A 24,112-nucleotide genomic window follows, 5' to 3' on the forward strand; every position below is an offset into this window, starting at 1 on the left:
ATGTAGTTCACGCACATCTGCTCAAAGAATTATCTTCTTCATCAGTTTCATAGGCTAATAAATCAATTTCTAAAATCACTGTGCATGTTTTGTTTCCATGTTGTCAACTGGGAGTTCTTCATCCAATTTTGTAATCTAACAACTATCATTCAATCAGACAAGGAAGTTTTCTGCAGATTTACCTATCTTGATATCATTCACAGATTATAACAGAATATTTTCTCCACTTTACAACCCCAAATAATATGGTGTTATCTTCTCAGGATCAGTAAAGTATACTAGGCTAAACAATAGCCACATTTATTACTTGCACATCTAAATATTTCCTTACCTTCTCTTTCAGTCTGTATTCACAGTGCCTTTTTATTAGGTTTTTTTGTTTTTGTTTTTGTTTTTTTCACTTTAAAAAGATTAATGAGATCCTAACTGTGGCTGATTTTGGTCTTACCAAGAATCCTGGATTCCTAACACTCTGCCCATAGACCTTTACCCCTATATAGTTTGTCTCCTAATGCATTACAATGATTTTGTGGTGCACATAGCCATTTGCTATTATTATAATTTCCTTTGTACGTTGTGTTTCATATTGTTTTGAAGATTCTAGTGCAAACACTCTTTAGAACTTGAGGATTAAATAGATACATATATAGTCTTAAGACCATTAAAGTAAATACATAATTTATAAAAAGATTTGTAGTTACACCGTGATGAGATTTTTGTCAGTTACTATCACTATTATTAAGATGAATTGCTCTCTGCTATGTTGAAATTCCATAACAATTGCACATCTCGGTGTCTTTGTTCCCATCACTTTTCTGATCTGGAATATTCCTCCTGTCCTTCTTTGCTTTGTAACTGATACTCATCATTAAACGTTTACACACACATTTTATCTTCTGGGATGAATATCCCTGGTTTCCCCCACAAAACAACAATAATAGTTTAACGGACTGAGGAAATCATGTTTAGAAAAGGAAGATATTGACCTAGCTCATGTGGGGATGCAGGACAATAGTCACTGGTATGAAGAGCAGGAGGACAATCAGAAGTTAAGAATGGAAACATTGGTAGTATAGGGTACAGGATGAAGGAAAAAGTCTCAATCAGTCACGGCCAGGCAGCTGGACCCCCATGGGAGTGTTAAAGTGGAAGAGGGGCCTCATGCCTACCTTCCGGTCTGCTCCAGACCCCACTCCCTCCGTGTATCAGTGATCTGGCTCAATTCTTCATCCCCTCTCACTCCTGTAAGTTCAAAGGGTCTCCTCCATTAGCATGAGTTTCTTGATAGCCTTAATGAGAATGCTTGTAGGATGAAAATCACATAGGAGTTACTCAGGTTACAACATTAAAATCAAATTTATTTGAAATAAGCATTTAGAAACCTAGATCTTCTTTAATTTTTAAATTCCTGCTTAAAAATCCTAGGTTTCTGTTTATAAATCTAAAAGATTGGTAAAATTTAAGGGTGTGTAATAGTTTGACACCATGCATCCCAAAAGATCATGTTCTTAAAGCTAATCCATTCTCGTGAGTGTAGACCTATTGTGAGTGAGACCTTTAGATTAGGTTATTTCAGTTGAGGCCTGACCCAGGTGGTCTTAATCCTCTTACTCGAGTCCTTTGTAAGATCATGAAATCCGGAGAGACAAGACACAGTAGCTGAGAGAGAAAACCACAGAGAGAGAGTGGAAGCCACTGAAGCCAGAAGCTGGAAGCAACAAAACCTGGAAAGAAGGGAGCAACTGACTACGCCATGTGCCCTGCCATGTGATGGAGGAATTTTGGATTGCAGACAGCCTTTCTTCTGGAATTAGGTACCTTCCCGGATGCCTAGATTTGAACATTTTTTCTGGCCTCACAACTGCATGCTTGAAAGTTAATAAATCCCCACTATAAATGTTGGCCCATTTAATGGTATCTGCATTTCAAATTAGCTTTAGCAAACTAAAATAATGTGTTTGAATGCTATTTTGTCCAATTTATAAACTTGACAATGAAATCTTTTTAACTATTTAAGACCAATTTTTATAATCTATTTTGTTTTTAAGTACCTCGGTTTTTTTAATTAATAAGCAAAACCTCTACAGGGTTTTAAAATACCATTTATTTTTAAAAAAATAACAACTTACCAATATGGTTAATCCAAAATCTTCTTAACTATTTCAAACCAGTGATAAATATGGTGTGATTTCAACCTAAAATAACAAGTCTAATTTCTGGTTTGAAGTGTTAGCCACAGTGGTGTATATATTTGTCAAATGACATCTGTACACATAAAATGTGTGAATTTTATTGATCATAAATTTTGCCTCAATAAAGGTGATTAAGACACAGGTCTTAATTGTTCTATTACATATATAAAATTAGAAGTACAAGGCTCATCATGTATTTCAATAGGTTAAATCGTCTCAAATAATGCAAATACATAAAATACTAAATAAAATAATGCAAAATATGGATAACAGGTTTCGGTTATTTTAAAGGTTTCTATAGTTAGCACTTAAATCTTGCTGAGATTAAAAGATGACAAACCAGTAAGGAAATAATTATCTGATCCATTTCTTTATTCATTCAACAAATATTTACTGAGACTCCTATGCCAGGTACTGTTTTAAGTGCTTGTGATACAATTGATAAAATATTCTCAGCCTTTGTTTAGCTGCACTAAGGGGAGACAAAAAATACATACTGATAATAAGCCAAAAATAATAAAGACAAGTACATGAAATTCTATGTGCTGTGGAAAACAGAAAAGGAAATAGAGAAGGATTAGAGATTCCAGAATGAAAATCTTAAACAGACTAGCCTAGCTGGAACTTATTTAGAATGTCCTCTTTTAAAAAAAGATTTGAAGAAAATGAAGGTGTCAGCTATATGATATAAGGAGCGAGAGAATTCCAGGAAGCAGTAAAAGCTAGTGAAAAAGCCCTAAGGTGGGAATGTGTTTGGCCTGTGCAAGGAATCAGAGAGGCCACTGTAGTTGCAATAGAGTAGGAAGTGGGCCTGGAAAATAGATGAGTTCAGAGAATAAAAAGAAAGAAGGATCGATCATAGGGCCTTGAAAGCCATTGTAAGGATTGAGATTTCCTCATTTACTCTGAGAATTGGAAAGCCATTGGAGGGTTTGGATCAAAGGATGGACGTTGTCTAGTTTAGACATTAACAGAATCTTCTGTGTGGAGAAGACAGTGAAGGAAGGCAAGGGTGGAAGCTGGGAGTCCTTAGGGGGCTGTTGGATAATCCTGGAGAGATGCTGGTGTTCAGGTCAGGGTGGCAACCATGGAGATGGAGAAACGTGTTACAATTCTAGAGACTGACAAATAGAACCAACAGGATTTCTTTATGTATTAGAAATAGAGTGCGAGGAACCAACAAATGTGACTCGGAAGGAATTACATAGAAGTAAAGAAAACCAAGAGTCTCTGTTCTTGAAAGTCAAGTGAATAAAATGTATCAAGAAGGAGGAAATGATTAGCTTTGTCAAATCCTGCTTAGAGTCAAGTATGATAAGATCTGAAAATTGATAATTGGAGTGGTAGAGGCAAAACCCTGGCTAGAATAATTGATTAGTAAGAGAATCAGAAAAATTGGGGATTTTAAGTACAGACAACTCTTTCATGGGGTTTTATTACCAATGAGAGCAGATAAATGGGGTAATAAGAAACAAGTGTTATTACTAAAAGACCTTGTTGACTTTGATTGATAATAATAAATATATTTTAAATCATAATTTAGTACATACACATATGTGAAAATATTTACATATTCATATCCATATTTATAACAGAAACAACATTTTTACAAAACAGTACTTAACACTTAATCTATGTGATGCCTTTGTTCTTTAATTAAAAATATTTTTAAACGATTTCATTACTCCCTAATGGGTTGTGGCTCTGAATTTCAAAACAAAATGAACTTAAGTCTTTAACTCTGATTACCTTTGGATACAAATTCAACAAGGGATTTCTCATTTCAGTTTTGTGTTCAGTTTTACAATTTCTAATTTATTTAAAATAAATAAATATTGCATTTCACTAAAAAGGCAAGTTTCATTTTTAAAAAATTATAATTTCAAAAGTGATGAAGGAAATACACACTCTCAGACAAACAATACTGATGGGATTTCAGAACGGTATATAATCCTTTCTAGTACAATTGAGCAAAAGAAGTCAAAGGAATGAACCAATATGGATAGTCATTGATCCAGTGGTTATACTCTTACAAATTTTTCCTACATGATTTTTAGAAAAAGAGACAAAGAAAGTCTTTTTGATGAAATAGCATTTAAGATGAAAATTGAAAACTGAGAAGAAACCAGCCAGAAAAATATATTTGTGCAGATGCCCTGGGGTGACAAATTTTTGAGTTCTTTGCAAGAATGAAATGCAGGTGTGTGCAGATGGGACAGAGTGACTAAGAGAGAGCCAGGAGATGAAGGTCATGGGCAATATATACAGAAACTTTTAGATCATGTTATGAGGTATTGGAGTTTATTCCAATTACCAGGTAAAGCCATTGAAGAGATTTAAGTAAGGAATTATATTTTTAGAATAACATTCTTGTTGTATAGTTTATGGATTGGAGTGGAGCACAGTTAGAGATGAGATACATGATTTCAGAGACCATATCAGTTATTTTCTGCTGTGGAACAAATCACCTCAAAACTAGTGGTGTAAAACAGTAACTATTTATTTACTGCATAATATTGTGAATTGGCAAATTGGGCTGTAATCAAGTAGGTCATTCTTGTGTTCATTTATGTGTCCAGGATCAGTGGCTGGCTGGTTAGAGCTGGCTGAACTAGGAAGACATTGGCTAAGACAATTGTTCTCCTTTCCACATTGTCTTTCACCTTCTGGGAGGCTAGTCTGAGTTTGTTCACAACATAGCTGGTTAGGGTATTGAGAGAGAGTCCAAGTATGTGAGGCCTCTTGAGGACTAGGCTCATAACTGGCACATAATCTCTTCTGCTGTACGCTGTCAGCCAGCACAAGTCACAAGGAGATGCAAGGAGAGGAAAAGAGACTCTACCTCTTGATTAAAGTAACGGCCTCTTCCAAGAGGCATAGATATAGGGAAGGCTTAAGGACTGTGCCATTTTTGAAATACAGAGATTATTGGTATCCTCACATTGTGCTAAATTCTATGTTGGAATCACTGTACCAAAAGGGTGAAGTCATGGTCTATTTAGATCTTTTGATAAAGGAATATCTTCAATAAAAGAAACTTTATTCATTGCCTCTTACAGACTCAGTATTATTGCCATGGAAATTATGTCTTTCTGAAGAAAACTAAATAGGCCTTGAAAAATGCCACCAACCTTTAAGTTAGGAGAAAAAAGAAAAAGAATAATAATCTTATTAAAACAATTCTTCATAAAAATATTTATTCTTATAATCTGCTGATTCTGAGAAAATCTGTCAAGGGAGGCCCATACTTTATCAAGACTCTTGGAGTTCCAAACACTAAGGAGAACTAATGAGCAAAGATCACAGAAGGAGGTTTCCATTAATTAACCCTTGGGGAAATGGATTTGCTATTGTCTCCTGTCATCAGTGGGAAATTCCTCAGTAGAGAAACCTCCCCAAGAAACCTTTAGAAACAATTACAGCAGTCTTTCCTGTCAGACTGCAGGGCCCTTATACTGTATAGACACAGGAAAGAGAAAGTTCTCCCCACTGTCTAGACCACAGGTAAGAGGAAGATGCACTTGGCTCCAGGAGGCAGGCTTGTCCTGTGTCAGGGTTAAAGTAAGTTTTCTACTAGATAAAGGGAAAGGACTCTTAGCTAGTACTCCTTCAGTTGACTTAAACAACAATATTTAATATTGCATGAGTGACTGGTTGAATTGAGGCTCAGGGAGTTGTGAGGACATATGTTTATAGGGTTAAAAAATCAGTGATAATGTTATTTTTTTTTCAGGGGTGTGAGATGTTGAATGATTCAGTCTTTTTCCTTTGCAATGATATTGTTCTCTGCCTTCATACCCTCAGATTTTCTAAATTAATTCCAATATAGTAGGGCAAGATTTCACATATTGGTCTCAGATACAAGTTCAGTGAACATCAACCAAATAAGATCATGAATAAAGAGAAGTCAAATATATCAGAGAAAACTGTTTTCTGAAAATCTTATTCTGGGGTATTGACTCAAACAACACAGTCTCTCCCAGATCAGTTTTTTTATACACACTTTCCTTTCTCTCAACAGAATTAGATCAGCCTATTTCTCTCTTTCAGAAGTCTCCAGCAGATACACTTCTAATTGACACATTAATCTCTGTATAGTAGAACATTAGGTTTGCCAAAATACATGCATACCCAGAGTCTCTTAAGAGAATTGACACCAGTCATGTCAGGGAGATAAATAGGGATACCAACAATACAATGAGAATTAGCAATAGTTTTCTCTATACTGATTTGCAAATGGAGATAGTTTAAATTTTCTTTGTCCCTTTCCTTAATCTCTTTGAGAGAGAGAGTGTGTGTGTGTGTGTGTGTGTGTGTGTTTAGATGCGAGGGTGGTCCTTATTCTTTAATCCCTTTCTTTGGATTCTTAAATTCACTTCATTTTATCTATTCCTTTTCTCTTTCAGTAAAATAGTTTTAACCATGATCTGATTCTTGTCTTATGGGTCTTGACACAGTCTAATTTTTCTATGAATTTCAGGTCAGCCCTAGTTTTTACATTCTTTCCTGGGCTTCGCCTAAACCCCCCATTCACCTATGCTGTTTTACAGAGTCCTGAAGTCTGAGAAGGACAAGCTTATTCCAATGGACTTCAACAGGACTGCACCCCTGCCCATCTCCCCTTGGTGCTGAGTTTTACATGAATAATAAATCAAAGTCACTCCTGCTAACTTCCCTGAAGATATGGGTCATTACAACAGACATTTCCTTCACCTGGAACTGAGATTCTCTTAGTCACATTCTTTTAGATGTTATATCTGGATGTCTTAGCAAAGACTTGCTAATTGAGCTAATAATGAAAAAACACTACCTAGCCACTAAAACTAATCAGGGACTCCCTGAATCAATCTGGAAATATCTTTAAGCTAGTGTTCCAGATCATGCTTTAACATTTTTCTCATTCCTGACATACTTGGCCATTATCCAATATAATTGCCTTTTATAATTTTTTTCTTTCCAGTAGACTCATCCCAATAGAGTTCTCTTTTTACTACTCGTAACTATTATTTATTCCTTCCTATCCTCCCCCACGATCCCCAGTAACCTTCTCCCTTTATAAATAACCTTCCCTATGCCCACAATGTCTGTTTACTCTCTTCCTTAACTGAAATTTATGTTACTCCTAACGACACTGCCTGGTTCAGATAAAAATTGCCTATTCTTCCAAGTTCTGTGTGCTTATGTAGATAGACTGAGAAAAGTTCCAGAGGGAAAGATTTATCAGCATTCTTTTTTTCTTTACATTGCTGCTGTCTGAAAATTGTTCCTTTGGTAACTGGCTTGATGAATTTGCCCTTTAGGCTTACTTGGGTCATCAGGAGACAGTAAAGCCCATGGAGACAATTCATCTAATGTCTTCTTTCAATCCTTTACCAAATGACCTCAATTCCATGTCATCAATTTTCTCCTATGTCTAGACCTTAGATATAAGGTAACTATTCTGGTTTAAAATATTAAACTCTAATATATCAATCTTTAAGCATAAAATCCTCTCCTTTTAGTTCATTAATTATGTTATTTCTGATATATTTAGTCTTTAACCTCATTGAAATTTTCAGTCTCTACACTCCATATTTTCACACAACTATCAATGCCCATTTGTCTTCACATTCTTGTCTGTTCATCTTAAACTTAAGGATCCATAAATCTAAATGACTTTATAATTACTTCTACATTTCTTTCTCTCTTGGACAACAGTCTCACCTACCCCACTGAATGTCTTGGGTCAATGCCACCATTTAACATTTTATATACTACACTTAAGCTCCTGCATACCGACGAAGAGAAAAAGAAATGTTATTCTCCAACCTCAAGTAGACCATGAATATGCCATGGAAACCATTGAATCTATTTATCTGTTCATTTTTTCCTTGGGACATTTAAGCCTTTTTTTCAAAATCCTTTTTTTCTTAAAAATTTTGCCCTGCTCTCAGAAGATTACCTCACCTTAATTCAATTGAGAAACTTGATAGAACAAAGCAAAAAATTCCATTTTATTTTTAGTGTACACAAATTCTTACTTCAATTCATACTCATACTTTGTTACTTCCCTCTTCCTGTCTCATCTTTCTTGCCTTCCAGGGGACTTGGGTGCATCTACCAACCAAGCGTACTAGGGTGATTCCCTGTCTTTGTGTTTTTACTTTCCTCTATCTATTGGCCCTTCTTCTAAGTATATAAAATATCCATATGGTAACATGTAAAATAAGCAAATAAACCAAAATGTTTTCCTTTCTCTCACATCCCTGTTAGCTTGTATTCTATTTCTTTACTTTTCACAACCAAATTTATTGAAAGCATAGTGGGTTTACACTCATTGTGTCTAATTACTCATAGTTCCCTCAGCTGCCAATGAAAAAAATAGTTGTCATTTATGATTTCTTCCTCTTTCAATCCCCACTTACAATATTATAGCTAAATCTTCTGATTTTCCCCCTTAAATAACAATCTAAAATCTATTTATATTTATTCCAATCCTTCTGCCACAGATTTCCAATTGTGCATTTTAAAAAATCTTAGTCATTTTTAATTTGCATATGGTAAAATTTACTAATTTTGCTGTGCAGCTCTGTGAGTTTTGGCAAATGCATACACTCATGTAGCCATCACTAAAATCAGGATGCAGAATGGTTCCACACCTTTCTCTTCACATTCTCTCGTGGTTCCCTTTCTTAATCAACATCTCTCATATCCTGACAACTGCTGTTTTCTGTTCCTATAATTTTGCCTTTTCCAGAATGTCATATAAATGGAATCATACAGTATGTAGCTTTTGATTTTGGAGTTTTTTGTTCAACATGATGCATTTGAGAGTCATCCATTTTGGCATGCAAGAACTTCATTCATTTTTACTGCTGAATAATATTTCATTATAGGGATGTACAACAGTTGATTTATCCATTCATCAGTTGAAAACCATTTGACTTCTTTATGGTTTTACAAATAAAGACACTATAAATATCTGTTAACAGGTTTTTGGGTGAATATAAATTTTCTTTTATCTTGGGTAAATACCTTGGAGTAGGATTGCTGGATTATGGGGTAAGTGTGTGTTTAACTTTATAAATTATTGCAAACTCTTTTCCTCAGTGACTGTAACATTTTGCATTCCCACCAGCAATGAATGAGAGATCCAATTATTCCACATTCTTCCCAGGACTTTGTACTGTCAGGTGTTTTGTTACTTTTTTATAGTTATAGTCATTCTTATAGATGTGCAATGGCAATGATATCTCATTGTGGTTTTAATTTGCACTTCCCTAATGACTAATGATGCTGATGTTGAGCACATCTTTATGGGTTAATTTACCATCAATATGTCTTCTTTGGTAAAGTGTTTGTTCAAATCATTTTCTCAGTTTAAAACACAGTGTTGCTTGCTCTCTATTACTGAGTTTTGAATTTTACATATTCTGCATATATTTTTGTTAGATATATGTTTTGCAAATATTTTCTCCCAGTCATGGCTTGTCTTTTCATTCTCTTAACATTTTATTTTGCAGAGAAAAATTTCTCAATTTTGATGAAGTCTAATTTATCAGTTTTTTCTTTTATGGGTCATGCTTTTGGTGTCTAGACCTTAGATATAAGGTAACTATTCTGGTTTAAAATATTAAACTCTAATGTATCAATCTTTAAGCATAAAATACTTTCCTTTTAGTTCATTAATTATGTTATTTCTGATATAACATAAGAAATTTATGTCTAAGAAATTTTGGTCTAGGCTAAGGTCACAAAAGATTTTGCCTCCTGTTCTCTTGGAGATGTATTACAGTTTTTGGTTTACATTTAGTTTTATGATTCATTTTTGTGTTAATTTTTTATGTGGTGCAAGATTGTTTTTAACACATTTGTGTCCGATTGTTCCTTTCTCTATTGAATCATCCTATCATATATGTGGGGGTCTATGTCTGCACCCTCTATTTGGTTCCATTGCTCTATGTGTTTGTTAAAATAGCACACTGTCTTGATACTTAACTTTGGAGTAAATCTTGAAATCAAATAGTGTGAATCCTCCAGCTAGGATCCCCTTTATCAAGATGCTATTTCTATTATTTTTCCTTTGCTTTTTCATAAAAATTTTAGAATAGGTTTGTTGATATCTGAAAAAGAATAATAAAAAGAAACCTGCTGGGAATTTGATTGATATTGCACCAATAAATCTATAGATCAATTTGCCGAGACTTGGCGTCCTCACATTGTCTTTCAATTAATGAACACAGAATTGCTCCATTTATTTAAGTCTTTGGTTTCTTTCATCAGTGCTTTGTAGTTTTCAGCACACAGATTCTGCATATATTTTGCTAGATTCATTATTAAGAGCTTCATATTTTCTGGTGTTATTATGAATGGTACTGTTTTTAAATTTCAACTTCCAGTTGTTCATTGCTAGTATAAAAAACATTGTTGATTTTTATATATTGACCTTTTGTTCTCAAACCTTGTTTTCCACTTCAAGTTTTCTCTGCTTTTAATCCACTCTACACAATACAACCAAACTCATGTTTCAAAATGCAAAGCTTTGTCAAATGAAGTTATTTCTTTGTTTAAAACCTCAATGGCTTCTTTTTTCTGATAGAATAACGTTGTCATTCCTAACAAAACATACTAGAGTCTTCAAGATTAGCATTCTGCTTATCCTTTGACCTTGCTTTATCTATTGCTGCATCTCCAACTTCCCCTTCTACCCCAAAACACACACACACATGCACACACACACACACACATCCTGTGCTCTACCATTTTGATTCCTGGAATGCACTAGACTCTCTTTGGCATTTGGGTCTTTGCACATGTTATTATTACTGCCTGGAACAGACCTCTCCATATCCCTAAGCTTTTTGTCTGCTTCACACCTATGCATCCTTCAGATTTTAGGAAAGAAATTATTTACCCCAGGCAATTTTCCCCAGCCTAGAACTGGGTTACATGATACTTACCTTTCATAGCACTTACTGCATTGTACCTTAATTCTCCGTCATCCTACAAACATCACTACATCCATATTTTTAGCAAAGAGATCTTAGGCTCTCCAAAAAGCTGTGTTTGAATGTGAAGCCACTATTCTATAAACTGAAAAAATTTTCACAACAACCTTACAAATTAAGTGTTTCTATTACCTCCATTTTACAAAGGAAGAAACTGAGGCATAAGAAAGTTTACACAAATTCCAAAAAAAAAAAAAAATCACAGCATTTAGAAGGTTAGGGCTAGGATTCGGACTCATGAAATATGTTTCCAAATCCCATGTCCTCAGACACTATCTTATTTTATTTCTCTGTGTTCCACTACTTCTGTAACATTTGCTCAATAAATCTTTCAGGTACAAATGAATTAACCCTTTCCTGTCTTCCTTCCTCCCCCATTTTCCACTAAGCACTCCTTGATAAGGTTACTGATGTTTCCCCAATTGCTTAATCTAAAAGAGCCTTGCATTTTACCTTGGTATTATTTGAATGATCTAGGGTATTTGACAATATCATCTACCTCCTCCTTCCTAAAAGTTTTTACCTTTCATTCTCCTTTCCCAAATTGTTTTCTGTGATCTATTTTCTTTCAAAAGATGGTGTTTTCCCAGGCCTCATTTCTCTGTTTGCTGCACTTTTTATGCTATCTATATACTCTCCTTTGATGCCTTTATCCATATTGATTTGTTATATATATCACCAATGCAGGCATCTTTCTGAATGTTAGATCTGTCTGGCTGTCTGACTAGAAGATATATTCCTTTTTAGTCTCACTGACTATCCCTTCACCTTACTCCAAGGCTTCCCCTTCTCCAGAATTTCCTTTTATTTTTGGTGTTTTATTTGATTATTTAATTCTCAAAACCCAATAGAGTATAAATTGACACACAACAGGAAATCCATAAATATTTGCTAAATAAATTATGAATTTTGGACCTGAAAAAAAATTGATTTTCACTAAGAGGCCATTCAATTGCTCCTAGGCTGCTTTGGAATTCAGGATGAATATCTGTGCTCTATATGCATACTATAATTTTTCAACATGAAAAATCAACATACCCTATTTTTTTCCTCATCTTTTAAACTTAAAAATAAAATCAGACCACGTTCATACATTTGACATTCTTTCCTCTTATAATGTAGTGAAAGAGAGTAATTGCATATCTAAGACAATGCATAAAGATTCACATTTGTTTGCCCTTGAATATAGTCCAGCTCAAAATGTGCTTTTTAGATTGGGAGTGGTTTTTCACCTTTTAAATTTGTTATGGGTATGCTCTGATAATAGATTTATAAAAGACAATTATTTTTTCTTTAAACAATGTTTAAATTAAACTGGGATCTAAATGATTTCAGGGTTATTTTTATTTTTTGGTTACTGCTTTTGTTTTATTTGTTTCTGTTTTATATTTTTCCCTGTTCTATGGCTAATTTCTGTTTTCTAGTTAATATTTTCCTCAGACGAAAGCAAAAATATTTTTCATATCAATATCTATTATATGTCAATGGATTTAAGATCTTGCTATGTGACCACTAGTACTCAAATCATTACCTTTTGCCAAGTTACTTTTTAATTTAGCAAAGGCTTGTTTCTATGAGGTCCTCAGATTAATTTACATACCAGTTTTTCCTCAGTCAATTCATAAATAATAACCATCTTGGAGTAATTGAAACCTACTAACAGATTTTTACGCCCTCTAGTTTCATAAACTCAGAATTGTATCTTTAAAATGAGGATATTGAAAGACTTGTCAGTTGACTGTGGGATAGATCATCTTCCTCATAAATTTTTTTAATAGCCTGTTTTATATACTGCATGGTAACAGAAAGCTGGTAAATACATGTGTTTTAATAGTCTGGTAATGAGACAGAGGAGTTGTCTGTCTCTGTAATGATCATTTACCAAAGTGCAAACAGTTAAGAGAACTTAAGAGAATATATATATATCCATTCAGTATCTAGGTTGTATAAGCAGCATATAAATCTGCTACAGACATCAAAACACATTGATATCTGTAGAGCAATAACATTTTTCTGTTTGCAATAATCCTATTTTATGGCACTCTCAAAGATTAGCATACATAAGAAAAATCGACATGTCTCAATTTTCTGTGAGATCTTGATTTTTCAGAAGCTTCTAAAGTAATATTTGTCAAACTTGGTCAGTGTAAGCCATTTCTTAAAATCTGTTGTAGGTATATAATTTGTTCTGTAATGAGAGCTCTGAGAAGAACCGAAATGTGCCAAATATTTTTCATTAGCTCCTTGTATCTTTCAAATGTCTTGTTTTAACTTGGAAATTCAAATATCATTCTTCATTTAAACTATCCAGAGTTGTAAATTAATTTTGCTTACTTATATTTTAATACTATTAGCTCAAAGGAGACATTTTCCTGTCTTATTGGAGAAACACTGACATTAAGAATAACCAAATATTCTAGAAATTAATTGTATGAGAGGTTCATATTTATCGGTCTCCACATTCCAAAAAACAACTTATATGTCAAGCTTTTATGTTAAAAAGTTTTCCTTGACTGGTTTTCTATCTACTTCTCTGTCAGGCCAGGTTTCTGAATTTCCTGGCCTGGAGAATAATCCCTGTATATACCTGATGAGTCTCCTACCACTACTTTGAGAGATGGTATCCTTATAGGTCATGTCATTTTCAAGGGATATGGTAGCAATCACTCAAAATTGTGTGTGAATACCAAAATTTGTCTCTTACTTTCTCATAACTTAAGAGTCTTTGTCAGATATAAATAATCCAAATAAGGGGATGTGGGTGGTTGTTAAGAATCTCTGTTTCTTCCCAATGCCTTATGGACTGAACTTTAGGAGATTGATGAAAAGATTTCACCACTCAGGTTCATTCTTGGTGCATTCTTGGTGCTTCCAAAGTCTTCTGCAGCTTAACTTCTCACAGGCTTATTCTTTCTGAGCTGGCCAATTTCTGCTAGATTGATTATTCTGCTGCTGAGAATAGAGTTTGTTACCAGGGCTTCCCCTTGATGCCTGTGTCTGAAAACCTTCCCCCCTCCCCTCACCAAATTCAATCTATTTTATGGTCTGGCAAAGGTGCAGAATATTCAAAACTGGCAATATTAAGGAAAATGCAGAGTACAACTTCACAATAATTATAAGAGAGAAAGAGAACTATGAGTTTTCATAGTCTTATCTGTAGCTAAGAGCTGTTAGAAAATTTTAAGTGACTCAAAACAACTTTGGGAATTCTTATAAAAGTCTCTCTTTATTAGTACCTTATAATTCAACTTTATTTTACACAATATAGTTTATAAATATGGTGTTATTGATACAGTTATTTGATTATTATTTATCTCCTTCATTAGAGTATAAGCTTCATGAAAGCAGACTGTTTCTTCACAGCTGAATTAAAAAAAAACACAACTGTGCTTAGCACATAGTAAGCACTAAATAAACATCTGTTTAATGAATCAATGAATGATTCAAGGTAAACATCCTGCCTAATGCATATTCTTCATTTGACTCTGAAATGAGCTACTAGATCTGACTCTACGTTTTATCTAAGACATGAACTCTTGTCTTCCACACACACCTGTTAAGACTCCTGAGACTACAATAAGAAGCAACCAAACTACAACTGTGACAGAGTTTTTCTTCTCTGGATTTCCCCTTTCTGAAGATGGTAGCATCCTCTTCTTCATTCCTTTGGTCATCATCTACGTGTTCATTGTCATTGGAAATCTCATTGTCTTTTTTGCAGTCAGGATAGATACACGTCTCCACAATCCCATGTACAATTTCATCAGCATTTTCTCATTTTTGGAGATCTGGTATACCACAGCTACCATTCCCAAGATGCTCTCCAACCTCATCAGTAAGCAGAGGACCATCTCCGTGATTGGCTGCCTCTTGCAGATGTACTTTTTCCATTCACTTGGAAATTCAGAGGGGATTTTGCTGACTACCATGGCCATTGACAGGTACATAGCCATTTGTAATCCCCTTCGCTACCCAACTATTATGAACCCTTGGCTGTGTGCTCGGCTCTCAGCAGGCTCCTGTGTCTTTGGCTTTCTTGTGTTGCTCCCAGAGATTGTGTGGATTTCCACACTGCCCTTTTGTGGCCCCAATCAAATCCATCAGATCTTCTGTGACCTTGAACCTGTTCTGCGCTTGGCCTGTACAGATACTTCCATGATCCTGATTGAGGATGTGATCCATGCTATCGCCATCATCTTCTCTGTCCTGATTATTTCCCTCTCTTATGTCAGAATCATCACTGTGATCCTGAAGATTCCCTCTACTGAGGGCCGCCAGAAGGCCTTTTCCACCTGTGCTGCCCATCTTGGTGTCTTTCTGATGTTCTATGGCAGTGTGTCCCTTACATACCTGCGTTTCTCTACTACCTTCCCACCAGCTTTGGACACAGCCATTGCATTGATATTTGCAGTTCTTGCTCCTTTTTTCAACCCTATCATCTATAGTTTGAGAAACAAGGATATGGAGACTGCAATTAAGAAGCTTCTTTGCCCTCAGAATGTGTTTAATGCATTTGCAAATTAATGCTACTTTATAGGCACTTCCCGCTTTGGATATTACTTTAGCATACTAAACCATAAAAGTAACATATAACTCATAACACATTGACTGTCACATTGCTATATTGTGTTTTTTACCCAAGTACTCCTTCTGATGTCTAAGATTGCACATTTATTCTGTTTATACATGTTCAATTAAGATAGCATAGATATCTCCTCTAGACAGTTAGATATATTATAGAAAAGAAAAATGATTTGTAAGCCAATAAATTATGTTTTTTATGAACGATAATTTTATTATAATAATAAATGTTAATAATAACTATAGACTATAACATGTGGTGATTAAGAGCATAAAATCTGTAGAAGAGTTCAAGGTCCATATTTCAGTGCTGCCACATACTAACTTTGTGATCTTGAGCAAATTACTAATTAATCTCTCTGCATCTTAATCTCACTATTAATAAAATGAGTAAAAAAGTAATAAAAAGCAAAACTTTTAAAAAAGTAAGACTTCAAATTATTATAAAAATTAAATGAATTCCTCTTTTAAAGTGCTTTGAATAGAACATAACACAAAATAAGTATTACTCAATATTATTTGCCACTAATTACTGAAATTTTTTATGAATATTTTAAAGACTCCTATAATAAAGAGTATAATGCTAAAAGTAAAAACACACACTTAGGAATACTTACCTTTGACTATGATTTATGTTTTTGTTTCTGTTGATTTTCTGGATCAAGTAGTAGAATTCAAACTTTATTTTATTTTGACTATTATGATAATTTCAAAGCATTTTTTATTTTCAAACACATACGCACACATATAGATAGTAATTTTTTGAGCTACATTACCCATGTTTTCATTTTTGCTTTCTTTGAAATGTATGCTCTTCATTGCCACCAGAAATTAATTTTCTAAAATGCAAATTTAGAGTTCTATATAAAAAAGACAATTTAAACTCCTATATCTGAATTTCCTTCCACCAAAAATCCTATTGAAATAGCTAAGAAAGGACTTGATCAATTTTTAGATGCTATAAGCAGTGAATGAAAGTTAAAGATATAATAATAAAAATGAATGTATGCATAAGGGTTTCCAAAGACATTCATGACTATTTGAATACCCTGAAATATCATATGTAACATTCCTCTCAAGAAAAGAAAGAGTAATTATGCCTCTATTTGGCTAAAATGTCTAAAGTATCAGATGAGTCTGTCTATTAGGTAACCCAGCAATGATCAAAGATGTATATGAAATGAAAAGTAGCAGCAGCATTAGAACAAACAAGCAAACAAAATAAAATAAAACCAAAACATTACTAGTCCTGAAAACTGTAAAAACAATGCCTTCAATTGACCCCAAACTTAAAGCATTTCCTCAAGTACAAGCGCGGTTGAGATCCAATTGAGGAAAGTACTAATCTGGCCATATTGAATAAAGAGGAGAGAAAAATCTAGGAATTAAGTGGTGTAATTCACATAAATTATGGGAAAACTAAACAAAGCTTGAAGAAGCAGATGTCAAAAGCAATGGTCTTCTTGAGAACCCTGGATGGAAGGCATGGAATCAAAACAGAATTTTCCAGCTCCACTGGAGCTGTCCTCAAACTGCTTTCAGAAAAGGGCATGAATAATACATCTGAGATACACAAGCTAGAGAAGTTATGAAATATTCAAGGAACTTCAAGATGCCAAAACAAAAACAGGAAAATACAACTTATCAGCACAACTGCAATCATCTATAGTTAACATTAGACACTGTGGCAGATGCTTCCACAGTTGCTACAAGCAATTAAAGCTTTGACACACTGATATCTTGTTATTTTTTGTACCCATACATGTGATCTCGCTTTCTCTCTCCCTCTCTCTCTCAATCACACACATACGCACATACACGCGCGCACACATACAAACACAGAATAACTATTTTAATCACTTTAGTTTTCCTTGCACTTGCATCGTAAAAACATTGACTTTGTCAAATGCAAGCCCTTATAATTAGTTGAAGGATTTCTGTTATTAAAGATAGAAAGACAGAAAGACAGCAAGACAGATTGACAAAGAGGTTTGGGGAATGAAAGTGAATACCTCTGGATAATCACTAATAAAAAATGAATTAAAAATTTATACTGTGATGTTTGTGGCTGGTTAAACCAGAAGACTGGTTTATTAGATCATCAGTCAATTGGCTGCATCTGTGGCTGATTACATCAATAAAAGGCATGTCTTCCACAATGAGAGAATTCAATCAGCTGGATTTAATCCAATCAGTTGAAAACCTTTAAGGGAGAAGAGAGAGAACCTTCACTTCTTCAGCTAGCCAACATCACCTGAGGAGTTCATCAGACACCTTCATCAGAATTGCCAGTTGAAGTTGGCAAGCAGTCCTACAGAATTTGGACTAGTGCATCCTGCCCTGCAGAATTTTGACTTGTGCATCCCCACAGTTGCATGAGACACTTATGAAATCTTATATTTACAGACATCTCTTGTTAGTTTTGTTTTCCTAGAGATACCTAATTAATTCAGCTTGGTACTGGGAGTGGTTCTTGAGAAACAGAATCTTAAAATGGGCTTTTACAATTGGATTTCTACTCTGGTTAGATTCAAAGGCACCAACGTCTCCATTTCCAATAATCAAGATGGCACTGACTGTCCAAGGCATGAGTTGACAATGGAGATACACAAAATATCACCTTTTGATTCTCCTAATCATACTTTTATATGAGGCAAGGCTCTGGGTGACACTGTTTTTGACACCTTAACAGAGTTTTATGAAACTAAGAGGTATAATGATGTTGGCAGGTTGTTCTTAGATATGCTGGATAAAGTTATAAGAGAAAGGGACCAGCTGAAGTCTTCAAATTTGAAACTCAGGTGCTGCATGACAGAAGTAAAGGTTTCTATGTGTGCCCTGAAAGAAAATCTTATTTCCTCTGGCCACAGACTTGAGATCTCTGAAAGTCAGATGCAGAGTCTCATCGTGTGAGTAGCAGATTTACAAAGTAACTAAAATCTCAAATTCGCAGGGTGTCTGCTGTTAAAGCAAAAACATTGATTGGAAAAGAATGGGATCCTGAAACTTGGGATGGGGACATATGGGTAGATAATAATGGTAGTGAGGACATTGGAGCCCTGGATTCTGCTGAGTCTTTTTTAGATGTGTCTGTAGTGGTCTTTCCTAAGGAAACAGTGCCCGCCTCCTCCAGTCTGCCTTGAGGAGACAGCTACCCAACCTCCAGCCTGCTTTGAGAAAACAGCTTCCCAACCTCCAGTCTGCCCTGAGGAAACTGCCACTCAACCTCCACCTAAAGAGATTAACCCTTCAGTGCCTGCTAAACCTGTAGTCACTTTCCCTGAGGAAGTAACCCTCATTCCTCTGGAGAGATTAATCCTGTTCCACAAGATGAAACTGCAACAGAATGTCCTGAGGTAAATGGCTAGAGAGATACTTCTAATTCTTTTCATGACATACCCCCACCAGTCTTTTCTTCAAGACCTATAACTAGACTAAAGTCCCAACAGACTCTGAAGGGTGAGGCACAAAGTGTGACCAATGAGGAAGTATGCTACACTCCAAAAGAACTATATGAGTTTTCTGATTTATACAGACAGAAATCAGGGGAATATGTGTGAGAATGGATATTAAGGGTGTGGGATAATGGTGGAAGGAATATAAAGTTGGATCAGGCTGAATTTACTGGTATGGGGCCACTAAGCATAGATCCTACATTCAATATTGTAGCTTGAGGGGTTATAAAGGGCATTAGCAGTCTGTTTGGGTGGTTGACTAAAACATGGATCAAAAAGTGGCTGACATTACATGAGGTCAAAATGCCAGAACTGCCCTGATATAATGTATAGGAGGGGATCCAAAGGCTTAATGAGATTGGAATGTTGGAATGGATTTATCATAGAAGACTTGCTCACATACCAAGAATGTCCAGAGGACATACCTTTTACCAGGACAGTTAGGAATAGATTTGTGAGACTAGCTCCAACATCCCTAAAGAGCTCTGTAGTCACCCTTCTCTGCAGGTCCGATATTACTGCAGGAACTGCTGTCACTGAACAGGAATTCTTAAACATAATGGAGATAATTGGATCCTGAGTTGGGAGAAACCACGTGGCAGCAGTTAATCACCAAAGACAAGGTGGGTGTGGCTACCATAATGAACAGCAGGCTCAAAGTGGCAGTCAAAATTATCTGACTCACAGAGACTTATGGCATTGGCTAGTAGATCATGGAGTACCTAGGAGTAAAATAGATGGGCAGTCTACTAAATTCTTGTTTAATCTTTATAAGCAGAAGGATTCTAGGTCAAATGAACAAAAGTCTAACTTGAATTACAAAAACAGAGCATCATGGCCCCTTAATTAATTCCCAGACTTGAGACAGTTAACAGATCCAGAGCCCCTTGAATGAGGGGACTTCCAGGTACCCTTAGGGAAGGACCCTGTTACACTGCCAAAAATCTATACTGTTAATCTTCCTCCCAGCTTTCCCCAAGGGGACCATTGACCTTTTACCAGGATAACTGTGCATTGGGGAAAAGGAAATGATCAGATATCTTTGGGATTGTTGGACACTGACTCAGAAGTGATATTAATTCCAGGAGACACAAAACATCACTCTGTTCCACCGGTCAAAGTGGACATCAGGTGATCGATGGAGTTTTAGCTCAGGTCTGCCTCACATTGGGTCCAGTTGGTCCCTGGACCCACTCTGTGGTTATTTCCCCATTTCCAGAATGCAGAAATGGAATAGACATACTCAGCAACTGGCAGAATGCCCACATTGGTTCCCTGACTTGTGGAGTGAAGACTATTATGGTAGGAAAGGCCAAGTGGAAGCTGCTAGAACTGCCCCTGCCTAAGAAAATAGTAAACCAGAAGCAATACTGGATTCCTGGGGGAATGCAGAGATTAATGCCACTCGTGGACTTGAAGGATGCAAGGGTGGTGATTCCCACCATATTCCCATTCAACTCTCCTGTTTGACCTGTGCAAGAAACAAATCTTAGAGGATGACAGTGGATTATTGTAAGCTTAACCAGATGGTGACTCCAATTGCAGCTGCTGTTCCAGATGTGATATCATTGCTTGAGCAAATCAACATATCACCTGGTACCTGGTATGCAGCTATTGATCTGGCAAATGCTTTCTTCTCAATAGCTATTAGTAAGGACCACCAGAAATAGTTTGCATTCAGCCTGCAAGGCCAGCAGTATCCTTTCACTGTCCTGCCTCAGTGGTACGTCAACTCTCCAGCCCTATGTCTTATTATTGTCCAGCAGGGAACATGATCATTTCTTCCTCCCACAAGACATCACACTGGTCCATTATATGGAGGATATCATGTTGATTGGACTTAGTGAGCAGGAAGTAGGAACTACTCTAGATTTGTTGATAAGGCATTTGCATGTCAGAGGATGGGAGATAAACCCAACAAAAATACAGGGGCCTTCCACCTCATTGAAATACCTAGGCGTCCAGTGATGTGGGGCATGTCGAGATATCCCTTCTAAGGTGAAGAATAAGCTCTTACATCTGGCCTCTCCTATGACCAAAAAAAGGGCACAATGCCTAGTTGGCCTCTTTGGATTTTGGAGACAAAATATTCCTCATTTGGGTATGCTACTATGGCCCATTTACTGAGTGACCAGGAAAACGTCTAGTTTTGAGTGGGGACCAGAACAAGATGAGGCTCCGTGACAAGTCCAGGCTGCAGGGCAAGCTTCTCTGCCACTTGGACCATAAGATCCAGCTGATCCAATGGTGCTGGAAGTGTCAGTGGCAGAGAGGGATGCTGTTTGGAGCCTTTGGCAGGCTCCTATAGGAGAATCACAATGCAAGCCCTTAGGATTTTGAAATGAAGCCTTATCATCCTCTGCAGATAACTACTCTCCATTTGAGAAGCAGTGTTTGACCTGCTATTGGGCCTTAGTAGAGACAGAACGCTTAACCATGGGCCATCAAGTTACCATGAGACCTGAGTTATCCATCATGAGCTGTGTGTTATCTGACCTACCAAGCCATAAAGTTGGGTGTGCACAGCAGCACTCCATCATAGAATGGAAATGGTATATACAAGATAGAGCTCAAGCAGGTCCTGAAGGCACAAGTAAGTTACATGAGGAAGTGGCCCAAATGCCCATGGCCCCCACTCCTACCACACTACCTTCTCTTTCCCAGCCCACAGCTATGATATCTTGGGGAGTTCCTTACAATCAGTTGACTGAGGAAGAGAAAACTTGGGCCTGGCTTACAGATGGTTCTACATGATATGAAGGCACCACCTGAAAGTGGACAGCTGCAGCACTGCAGTCCCTTTCTGGGATGTCCCTGAAGGACAGTGGTGAGAAGAAATCCTCCCTGTGGGCAGAACTTCAAGCAATGTGCCTGGTTGTTCATTTTGCTTGGAAGGAGAACTTGCCAGAAGTGTGTTTGTGTACTGATTCCTGGGCTGTTGCTAATGGTTTGGCTGGATGGTCAGGGGCTTGGAAGGAGCATGATTGGAAAATTGGTGACAAAGAAGTCTGGGGAAGAGGTATGTGGATAGACCTTTCTGAGTGGGCAAAAAACATGAGGATATTTGTGTCCCATGTGAATGCTCACCAGAGGGTGACTTCAGCAGAGGAAGATTTTAATAATCAAGTGGATAAGATGACCCATTCAGTGGATACCAGTCAGCCTCTTTCCCCAGCCACTCTTGTCATTGTCCAATGGGCTCATGAGCAAAGTGATCATGTGGTAGGGATGGAGGTTATCCATGTGCTCAGCAACTTGGACTTCCACTCACCAAGCCCAACCTGGTCACAGCCACTGCTGTGTGCTCAATCTGCCAGCAGCAGAGACCCACACACAGTCCCTCATATGGCACCATTCCCCAACGTGATCAGTCTGCTATTTTATGGCAGGCTGATTACATCGGACCACTTCCATCGTGGAAGGGGTAGCAGTTTTTCTCACCCAAATAGACACATACTCCAGATATGGGTTTGCCTTCCCTTCACACAATGTTTCTGCCAAAACTACCATCTGTGGACTTATAGAATGCCTTATCCACCATCATGGTATTCCATGGAACATTGCTTCTGACCAAGGAACCACTTCACAGCAAATGAAGTGAGGGAAAGGGCACATGCTCATGGAATTCTCTGGTCTTACCATGTCCTTCATCATCCAGAGGCAGCTGGACTGATAGAATGGTGGAATGGCCTTTTGAAGTCTCAATTACAGCACCAACTAGGTGGTGATAACTTGCAGGGCTGGGGCAGTGTTCTCCAGGGGACTGTGTATGCTCTGAATCAGTGTCCACTCTATGGTGCTGTTTCTTCCATAGCCAGGGTTCATGGGTCCAGGAATCAAGGGGTGGGAATGGGAGTGGCACCACTCACTATCTCTCCTAGTGATCCACTAGGAAAATTTTTGCTTCCTGTCCCTGCTAGCTTAAGCTCTGCTGTTCTACAAGTCTTAGTTCCAAAAGGAGGAGTGCTTTTACCAGGAGAAACAGCAATAATTCCATTGAACTGGAAGTTAAGACTGCCACCTGACCACTTTGGGTTTCTCATGCCTCAAGTCAACAGGCAAGGAAGAGAATTATTATACTGGTTGGGGCACTTGGTCCGGACTATCAGGGGGAAATAGGACTGCAACTACACAACAGAGGTAAAGAAGAATTTTCCTGGAATACAGGAGATCCCCTAGGGCATCTCTTAGTACTATCATGACCTGTAATTGAAGTCAATGGAAAGCTGCAACTACCCAATCCAGGCAGGACTACTGATGGCCCAGAAAGTTCAGGAATGAAGGCTTGGGTCATCCCACCAGGCAAAGAACTATGGCCAGCTGAAGTGCTTGCTGAGAGTAAAGGGAACATGGAATGGGTAGTGGAAGAAGGTAGTGATAAATATGAACTACAACCATGTGACCAGTAACAGAAATGAGGACTATGATGGCATGAATATTTCCTCCTTGTTTTGTTATGACTGTTTTTTCATTTTATAGTATTTAAGTCATAGGAAATCAAGTTTAAGAGACAATGCATGTCCAAGGACTTGCACCCTATTCTGGAGAGATTTAGTGCATTTCTGGTTGTACACAGGACAGCTGAGTATTGTTAGGTGAGCCATATGTCTATTATTGTGCTCTATTTAGAGATTAAGTATGGTTTAAGGTGATATGTATAGCTGCCCAGTTGATAAGGGATGGTTAGGTTTATGGGTCAACTTGGCCAGGTGACGGTGCCCAGGTGTCTGGTCAAACAAGCACTGGCCTGTTACTCTAAGGACATTTGTGGCTTGTTAATAAACCAGAAGACTGATTTATTAAATCATCAGTCAATTGGCTGCATCTGTGGCTGATTACACTAACGAAGGGTGTATCTTTCACAATGAGAGAATTCAATCAGCTGGATTTAACCCAA

The 24,112-nt window shown here is 36.9% G+C and overlaps 1 protein-coding gene across 1 annotated transcript; it reads left to right on the forward strand.

The window, feature by feature from the left end:
• The first annotated feature begins 9,654 nt into the window (after positions 1–9,654).
• LOC119512602 (olfactory receptor 6K3-like) lies at positions 9,655–15,703 on the forward strand. The gene is made up of 2 exons (XM_037807375.1): positions 9,655–9,697; positions 14,808–15,703. The coding sequence occupies exons 1-2, from the start codon at positions 9,655–9,657 to the stop codon at positions 15,701–15,703; spliced, it is 939 nt and encodes a 312-aa protein (XP_037663303.1).
• Positions 15,704–24,112: the final 8,409 nt, after the last annotated feature.

This window comes from Choloepus didactylus, chromosome 2 (genome assembly GCF_015220235.1).
Source record: "Choloepus didactylus isolate mChoDid1 chromosome 2, mChoDid1.pri, whole genome shotgun sequence".
NCBI lineage: Eukaryota > Metazoa > Chordata > Mammalia > Pilosa > Megalonychidae > Choloepus > Choloepus didactylus.

Bases quoted from the DNA above. Each gene is read 5' to 3' on its own strand.
- LOC119512602 (XM_037807375.1), top strand. From the start codon at position 9,655: ATGGCTTGTCTTTTCATTCTCTTAACATTTTATTTTGCAGAGA. The intron at 9,698-14,807 runs AAAATTTCTCAA...TCTCTGGATTTC, and splicing joins AACATTTTATTTTGCAGAGA to CCCTTTCTGAAGATGGTAGC.